Genomic DNA, 9,529 nt, shown 5'->3' with positions numbered 1-9,529 from the left:
TCTATGATTCCATGATTCTATGATTTCAAGTACTTGTGAATGTGTTTTGATTTCAGTGGAATTTCACTTTTGACCGTTTTGAAGTGGAACCTGGCCAAACTTACCAAGTGACTGTCTACCACTTGCCCAAACTGGGTGTACATGGAGACTACAATTGCAAGTCCATGTCTTTCACAATGCCTGGTAAGAGATGCTGTAATTTGCTGAGGCCTTGAACTTAGGACTGTCGTGTTTGGTGGACTTGTAGTTGGGGTTTGTTTTTTTCTCAGACCAGACCCATGAACTGTGAGTAAGTTTGGCAATAGGGTGACTATTATAAAAACCTCTTGCCCCTTCTGAATATTGCTGTTTGGAAAGTTCATGGTGCTAGCCTTATCTATATTACCCCTGTGGTATATATCCAATGTGTGTGTATTATTTGTGCTATCCTTGTTTCTGGGATCCCGTGTCCAGTAGTTTGTCAAGTCTCTGCTTGGAATAAGGTCCACATGGAGGAACTATTCTGTGAAGGCCAGACCCTTTGATTCTGGTTGACTGTAGTTCCTACATGAAAGATATTGCTATAAAATGCTATTAAAAAATGTTCTATGCTCTCTAGAAAGCTGGACAAAGCCTTGGACTTAGGCCTCTGATTTCTGAGAAATTGCATTTGTAGCTTCTCAGGAATTCTGCTACATCTTTGGCTAAAGAGAAATTCAAAATTAAACCTGAAAACTAGTGTAAGAGACCCTCTGAAGGGCTTTTTGAAGGTAAGTTACATCTCCTGGATTTTGTGGCTGAAATGTTATCAGTGGAGCAGGCACAAAGATATTTCGTCTGCATGAATGGGGCTGCAGAGTAATCTTTCATGCTCTTTACAGACTATTGCTGCAGCTTTTACATAATTTTAAATCTTTCAAAGTTGCTCCTCTGCTTGTGGAAGCTGGAAGTACAGGCCAGAATTTACAAATCAGGAGTAAAGTTTGGCTTCTAATGATAAATTTAGACAAAGTTTTATTTCAAAGATGCAACGAGGCATAATTTACCAAGAAACATGGAGCTGAGTTCCTGACCTTTTCTTGTGTATAGGAAAATTTTCCTATAACTAAAAATAACTTGTTTTGTTGTTTTCCCTGAAGATGCTGAGCATCTGCAGTGGCCTCTGGCTGCACTGACTGGTTTATAAATATTTGGCACTCAATACAACTTGAAAACTGGTTCATAATTTTCTTAACTTTCTTATAATTGTCAGCATGACTCTGTAGTTATAAAATGGCAAAGTGTGTGGTTGGTCAGTCAGTGTGAGCTGGAAAAGGAGAAAAGGCACTTAGGTTTTAGACCTCTTATCCTTTCTTGTACCTGGTCATACTGAGAACTTCCTGGCTTTTGTCTGCCACTGTTCTTCAGAAACCTAGTGAATCGTGTCAAGCTAAGCAGTTGCAGGGAGCTCTTCTGATCAGAGCTTACATGTAAATTACAGGGGCACTATATGTTTTCCAACTTAGAAAACTGGAAATTTAAGATATGCAATGTTTTATTTCAGCTGATTAAACAGGGATTTGTTCCTTTTCCTTTGTGTCCAAACCCTGGAGGGGAGACATAGTTTAATGTTAATGTTAATTTCAGTAAATTTCAGTTTAGGCTGAGACTTGTGAATACCACATGGCTAAAGGTTGGTGGTGTAACTCTGGATCTGACTCTGAAGAAAGTCCCAAAGAGCAGGGCCAATCTGCTAAAGGAATCAAAGAGAATTATAAATGTGTAAGAGTGTTTTGAGATCAAGAAAGATTCCAGCCTCCTTGTTTTCCTAGGGCAGAATGCTTTTGGAGGAATCTATTGCTGTGGCACACTCAAGGTCCAGAGATCAGTATGAAGTTTTAGTTCCTCTATGACCCTCTCTGCACAAGTCTCACATTAGCAAGAGCTGTCAAATATTACTGTTATAATAGTACTCTGTTTTCAGTCTTTCAGTCAGAAAAAAAAAAAATACCATAAAATCAGCAGAGAGACTAGTTTATACATTGGAAACTAATACTATTCTGCTGCAGAATTTTGCCACTGCTTTGGAACAAAGGTTTGTATTCATCAAGGAGGACTTAGGTGTCTGGCTTCTGATAAGAAAACTGGTGTTCTTCCTAAATGGAAGTACAATGTTTCTGACTAGTCATTGATGGTCTTTCTTGCAGGCTGCAAGGACTCTCTAATGAAAAGAACCATCCCATGTATAAAGACAGGTAAAAACTTATGTTTGAGTCATATGGATATAGGTGCCCTGTTGAAATATTTCTGAGAGCTGAGAAACTTGAGAATATCTGCATTACTTCCAGGCAGTTTGTGGGAGCCCAGGATCCAAGGTGAAAGTTTAGATGATACAACTCTGCTTGTGAGCTTTAACCCATGGATGGAGTCAGCCCGATACCAAATTCATGTGGCCAGCTTCCTGAATGAGAAGAAGTGTAAAATGATCACACATGATTTCACTGAGGTAATTGCCTTCCTAAATTATATCCTTTATGGTAATATAGACAAACATTTCTTTAATGGTTGCTAAACAAGGAGTTGGAGCCATGATGTAGGAGATGTAACAAACCCACTTGAACAGCAGTTTTCAGGGAATTATTTTCACAGGTTTTTGGTTGCCTTTGGAAAGAGAAACTTTATTTCAGGAATTCGATGAATGAAAGATTGAAAAGAGGTTTCATGGAGCAGTCTGTAAGCATCTGCAAGGAAAACTGAAATTTTATATTTAACTATCTGGGCTTTACTATCTTTGTCAAGCCAATGCCTGGGGGATAAGGCTAAATAAATCAACCAAAACTGAGGGTGCAAATTTTCAATAAATCATTGAAGTAGTTTATCAAATGTGATGGCAAGGAGGGAGTTGATTAATTGTTTTAGATCAAGAATGAGTGGTTTTGTAACAAAAGTTTCAATTAAAACGAGAATCAATTCCTGTGGGTCTTACGGCCTGTGTTGTTGAGAAGCTCAAAGTAGATCCAGAGTGTCTTCTGATGTAAGAAGTGTGCCCCTTCAGGCATCTGAGGGAGGAGAAATGCTGAATATTTGGTACCAGTCCCCACCCTTCCTTGTAGGAGGGCAGATATATTGGCATTCAGTTTGTTTAATTTTTCCATTCCTTAAAACTCTTCGTACTTAATACACTGTATGTATTAAGTTATTACTGACACAGCTGGTACAGCTGTATGCATATTTTCCTGGCAGAGGGGAAGATACATACTCCAAAATGATGCATCTGCTAATCATTGTAAACAATATATTTAGAGATCCTTATATTGATTGTATACAGCAGGTAAAAAGGATAACTTATTTGTTCTACTGTCAGAAGCAGCAGTGTTGACAGCTTTTTTAATTAAATGGGGAAGCTTGTTAATGTTTACACATTAAATAACTGAAGACATTTACATTCTTAAGAAACTGTAAGCTTAAGTTAACACATTTTAAGTTACACAATGGACATTCTTAATTGTTTCCTGTTGCCTGTGCAACCTTAGCCTGCTGTCTTAGTTGTCTTACCATATCTGTCACACAGGCCACCTGAAGCGATAGTGGCCAAACCATTTATCCGTTTTGTTTTCTCTGGGCTTCTTGTTCGAAAAAAAAAACCACAGCAGAAAATTTCTGCTTCTTTGGACCACTCCATATTCTCATGTCAATGCCTTTTCTTTTTTTCTGCTTTCATTTTCTTCCTTCCCTTATAACTTGCATCTGATTTCTGCAGGGTGGACTGCAACAGCAAGTGAATGTCACAATCAAAATAGAGAAGAACATAGGAGCTTGCTGCAACTACATAATACAGGTAGGATCTCACTGTTGTCCCTGTGTCTTTCCTTCACCGACAAGGCAAGGAGCAGTTTAGGAATGTTACAACTTTTTGCACAGTGTTTCATTCTGAGATTGACTAATCCCTGGTTTCCTGAATCAGGGAAATAATGACTATGTCTGAAAGAACAATTCTTTTATACATGTATTCTCTGTAGAGAGTGGCTTTTCCTTAGTATAGGGTTGCTGAGTCAGAGGCTATGGAGTGGGAATGGCAGGTGTGCAACCTCAGGAGCTCACTGCCTTCTTGTTGTATAACATAAGAATTCTTGATTAATCTTGTTTTCTGAAGGGAAATGGGAATTCTGTGTCTCCGTGCTAAAATACAGGGAATGTTGAGGCAGGGGGAAAGTGAAGTGGGCAACAAAATTGCTGCTAAGAACAGATTCTGTTTTCTGAATTTATTTCAACTGCAGATTCAGCCATTCTTTGAGGACTGTGGCACAGACTGTCTGAGACACTCTGCTTTCATCCCATGTTCACCAGCTCCAAGTGAGAACTGCTTTTTTGTAAATTGGAGTCCCATTGTCTTACAGATGAGAGCTGAATTTTTAATGTAACTCTTGTCTTTTGCAGGTACAGACCCATCAGGTAAGAAGTTCTTCCAACACCTTTTTTTGCTGCTCTTTTCCTGTCATATAGAATAATAAATGGTCCTCCCTGTGAATGACCCAATGGGCAGGAAATGTCCCCTTGTAACACTGAGCTCAGAATGAATTGTGTTAAGAGTTATTTCACCATGCTTTAACAAGGCAAGTATTAGTATGCAGTGTGAACCTTAAAGAACAATTTTTTTAGAGATACTTCACTTGCATAAAATTCTTTGAGAAATGGTTTTGACAAGAAGAGTCTTAATATGAAATACTTTCTGTCACTTTGCTCAGTGTTAAAAAATTTGCATAATATAAAGCAGCTTTTGGAGAGAATAGCTTGCATATATTCATTTTTATGAATGTCAAGTTAGATCATGTGCATAACGATTTGACATCTTTTTTGGCTGAAACAACACCTGTAAGGAGCTAGTTTGCCCAAAATTTAAAAAGAAGTACACACCTGTAGATTGAAAAAATACGTTGCCCAAAATGGTGACTTTTTTTTTAAGATGGACTACACGAACATGCAGGACATGGGTGGCAAGCCTGTCAAAGCTGGATAAACATAGCTGTTTAGAGGAAGGTTATTGATCTGCGTTTTCAGTGTGCTGCACATATGGTTCTTTGTGGAGCAAGTTCATGGTGTAGAGCATCATCATGAAAGCAGGAATTAGTTTTGAGAAGTGACTGTGGTATGTTGCAAGGAGGAAGTGCTGTAAGTGCGTGGTTTTGGGTAGAGCCAGGGTCCTTCTCCTTTGGCCCCTGCTGCTCAAGAAACTTCTATTCTTTGGTGAAAATCTATTTGTGTAAAGCAATATCTGAGTGCTATTTTTATGCTGCAGATGATATGATGATATGGCTCTACTGGTGTATCACTGGGATCTGTGTGTTACTGGTGGGATCAGTCATAGCAGGTGTGATTTGTATGACCAAAAAACGAGCAGGTAAGACTCATACCAGCTAGGAAGAAAAGATTCAATGCTAATACTGTATCTTTCCTACTTCTGTACCTATTCCTGTTTTCTTCCTTGCTGTTCTGATGTCCTGCCACTGAGATAATCGTAGAATCACAGAACAGTTTGGGTTGAAAGGGACCTTAGAGATCGTCTAATTCCAAGCCCACTTCTATGGGCAGGGACACCCTCCATTAGACCAGGTTGCTCAAAGCCTCATCCAGCCTGGCCTTGAACACCTCCAGGGATGGGGCATCCACAGCTTCTCTGGGCAACCTGTTCCAGTGCCTCACCCCCCTCATACTGAAGAATTTCTTCCTTATATGTAGTCTAAATCTACCTTCTTTCAGTTTAAAGCCATTACCACTTGTCCTATCACTACATAATGTCGATGTGAACACCTTCTTCTGTTTTACATCATCACACTTGTAACATCTTAGTACCATCCACATAGTTAAGTAAAGCCTTCCATGGGTCATGCTGTCTGATACTCCATTTTCATAGCACTTCAGAGCTCATGAGGGGGAAAAGGAACTTCATAGTTCAGCCCTTTGTTTCTTGCAGATTGCTACAGATATATTTTCCATTTATTTTTCTCCTCCATTGGATAAGAGTTTTGCAGGACAGAAGCTTCCTGTTTGTCCAGACTGTAGACTTTCCCCTTTCCCCCAAAGTCTACAAAATTCATGTTATACTATTTTGAACTTAAATAATGTTTTTCAATTAAGATGGAAGACGAAAAAAAGGACACAGAGGTTGACATTGAGTGGGTTGGAAAATTAGGTACTTAAGGACAAATTTGTCTTTTGTGCTGCAACCTTGAGGCAGTTATCACAGGGAAACTGCAACTTGCTGGGGTTTTTTTACCTAGGAGGAGTAATTGGAAGTATTTTGGAAAATTTCTTGATCTTATAGATAAGATGTAGCTAGGGACATTTTAGTTACCTCTTTGGAGAAGCCTCTTAAGAAAAAGCTATCTTTAAAAAAGCCTCTTTTACGTAAGGAGGGATAGCAGAACAATTGGGGGTTCTGTACTTCTTGAGGCTGGCCAGATCTGGGGAAGATGGAGAATTGGTTTTGAGTGCATTCCTTCATCCTCTCAAAGGAAAAACTTAGCAAAGTACATAACAAAATTGGCTGTAGAAGAGTCTTTATTCATTTAGCATATTTTTTTTTAATTAGGCTTCTCCCTCCCTGTGGTTTTATGCATGGTTTTATCCCTCCCCTGCACAGTTAGATATTATTTTTAACTTAATCTTTGGAAGGTGGTATCATTTTTAAGGGTTTAATCTTATTTCATGTTTTCAGAACTGACAGTGACTTTCTTTCTCTTCCAGGACACCGGCAAGGGAAATGTAACCACAATGATTTGCAAACTGGTAAGATGTCCTGCCTGTGTTTTATCAAGCACATGTATACATTCTGGAAGTCTCACAGAATTGTCCAGAAGCGGGGCTCATAGGCTATACTGCTCTGTAGGTGTTTCTCAAAACCAAAGGGTAGCCTTAGGATCTTCCTGATTAGTTAAAAGAAACTTTGTATATGGAAGTTGGGATGTCACAGTTGCTACATGGGAGATAACTACTTTGTAGAGTAGTGAGGCTTTTAACCCAGCTGAGGCTGTACTGGCAAAAGAACCTTTGCAAATCATCTAAGCTGTAGCAATAGGAGATTTGTTGGGGGTGAGTCCACTCAGCTTTCCAGCAGAGAATATTGCTACATTTGCAAGCCTCTTGAAACTGGTGTATTTATTTTGTGTGGTAAAATTCCATGAACCATCCAGGCGTTGTTATGAATCACAGCTCCACTGTCTGGACTTTCATATTAAATTTCTGCAGTGAGGTGTTGTCTGCACATGTTGCCAAAATAGCTTAAAAACTGGTAGTTGCTAGAACCTTTTGTTAATATTCTCCTGTGTTGATTGCTGCTGGCTTGCACCATTACAATTTTGGGAATGTGTCTGGGATGAATATTTTTCTGTCTTTCAGCAGCACCATATACCGACCTTCCTCTGCCACCCTTGAAGCCCCGAAAGGTTTGGATTGTGTACTCTGCTGATCACCTGTTGTACGTGGATGTGGTGCTGAAGTTTGCAGAGTTTCTGATGACTGTGTGTGGTACTGCTGTAGCCTTAGACCTGTTAGAAGATCAACAGATCTCAGAGTTAGGGCCATTACCCTGGCTTACTCGACAGAAGAAGGAAATGGAAGACCTATCTTCAAAGATCATCATCTTATGTTCACGGGGCACCCAGGCCAAATGGCAGGCCATGCTTGGGAGTGAGCCTGTGTGCCTCAAGCAAGATCAGCAAAAGCCAGTGGGAGACCTTTTCACCCCAGCCTTGAATTTGATCCTGCCAGATTTCAAGAAGCCAGCCTGTTTTGGAATGTATATAGTCTGCTATTTTGAGGGGATAAGTAGTGAGAACGATATACCTGATCTGTTCAATGTCACATCCAGGTACCAACTGATGGACAAGTTTGAGGATATTTATTTTCGGATTCAGGATTTGGAGAAGTTTGAACCTGGGCGCATCCATCGAATCCAGGAAATCACAGCTGAAAATTACATTGATACCCCTAGTGGGAGGAAGTTGAAAGAGGCAGTACAAAAGTTCAAAAACTGGCAGGCAGAGCACCCAGACTGGTTTGAGAGTGAAACCATCTGCTTGGATAATGATGAAGAGCTGCAGTCCCTGAACAGAGAGAGCCAGGTGGATTCATTGCTAGGTGAACCGTGTGGAATTGTGAAACATGAGCTGCACCTGCGGGAGCCAGACCCTGACTGCTGTTACCTCATCAACCTCCACATGCATGAAGGTGAAAGTAAAGGCTGTAAACTGCAGCCTCAACTTAATCCATGTGGAGATCCAACTTCTCAGACTATGGTCCTTCCTATGGATGAGACTCCTCTAGTTCAGGTAGTGGAGCCAGTCTCTTCCATGGAAGACAGAAATATACTTAGTCATCATGTACTAAGTAATGAGGACTGTGTGGAAGGAGTTCCTCTTCTGGAGACAAGCTCTCCAATGAGGAATAACATCATCCTCCACGATGACTCTGAAGTTTCATCAGTAAATGACCGGAGTCCTGCAAACCTCTCGGGTGAACTGAGACACCATCTGAATGGACTCATGTACTCTCTTTATCAGCAGAGTGTCATTCCTTCAGAGCCATCTCTCTGCCAAGAGGAGGCTGACAAGCAACACCAGTTGGTCTTTGAGCAATGCAAAGACCAAAGACAGTCAGTGCAGTCAGACCAGGGCTACATCTCTAGATGTTCCCCTCTGCCTCCTGATGACCTTGTGGAGGAGGAGGAAGAAGAGGAGGAGGAGGAGGATCAGGAAAAACATGTGGTCTTCCATGAACTCTCTCCAGAGGTCTTGAACAGTCTAAAGAGCCTCCAGCAGCAGCTGTTTTTCCAGGACATTCAACGGAGCTCTGACTGGGGGTATCCAGCTGAGGTGATGGACATTGGCCAGTCTTTGGAGGACTGTTAGGCTCTATCTTGGACCTGCTCCATGCACAGTGCTGAAACTGCATTTCCAACACTGTCCTTGTGTTATAAATGACTTACTGGTGGGATCTTCCTGTCTGCTGCTAGGAGGCAGGATTGCCCAGCAGACTGGCAATGTTGCTTCCAATCTCTGTGGAGAGAAGCAACAAATATTAGCCACGCCTGTGAAATAACAGGCAGTAGTTCTGTTCCCTGGGGAAATGCATTACGTTGAGTCCTTACTGATGGATGGCAGAAAAATTATTGTGGCTCATCCACTTGTGCCTTCAAAATGCCCCCCAGCTGTACTGGTTCCGTTGCACTGGATAAAAGTTGTGGCCAGGGTTTGGAAAATAGGTTTATATAACATGGCAACATTTTCATTGCTATTTTAACACACATTTTAAATATTTTGTTGTAAATGCTGTGTTAAAGACGTGTGCCTTAAACGTATCGGTTGAGTAAAGACAGCCCTAGCGTAGCTGAAGTTTACCTGGAGATTTTTCCTTTTGCAATTCACTCATTCATTTGCAACTGCAGTTCCATGGCCACTCAGAAATCAAGTGGAGTAACTGCACAGTAAGTGGGATAAACTTTTAATTAGGAGTCACTGTAACTCTCCCTACCTCCCTGCTGGGAAGTATGTGCTTGAAAACCAGCAATAAGCGG

The 9,529-nt window shown here is 40.7% G+C and overlaps 1 protein-coding gene across 1 annotated transcript; it reads left to right on the top strand.

Annotated features, from left to right (window-relative positions):
• Positions 1 to 56: 56 nt before the first annotated feature.
• On the top strand, positions 57 to 8,864 carry IL17RA (interleukin 17 receptor A; the record flags this gene model as incomplete). Its single annotated transcript, XM_010073407.1, has 9 exons — positions 57 to 183; positions 2,166 to 2,213; positions 2,307 to 2,464; positions 3,719 to 3,796; positions 4,236 to 4,311; positions 4,396 to 4,410; positions 5,255 to 5,356; positions 6,703 to 6,744; positions 7,354 to 8,864. Coding segments are annotated over 9 exons (2,157 nt in total), but the record flags the coding sequence as incomplete, so codon positions are not given.
• Between the last annotated feature and the right edge of the window lie 665 nt (positions 8,865 to 9,529).

This window comes from Pterocles gutturalis, unplaced genomic scaffold, assembly GCF_000699245.1.
Source record: "Pterocles gutturalis isolate BGI_N339 unplaced genomic scaffold, ASM69924v1 scaffold16707, whole genome shotgun sequence".
Classification (NCBI taxonomy): domain Eukaryota; kingdom Metazoa; phylum Chordata; class Aves; order Pterocliformes; family Pteroclidae; genus Pterocles; species Pterocles gutturalis.
This window is presented reverse-complemented; position numbering and strand designations above follow the sequence as displayed.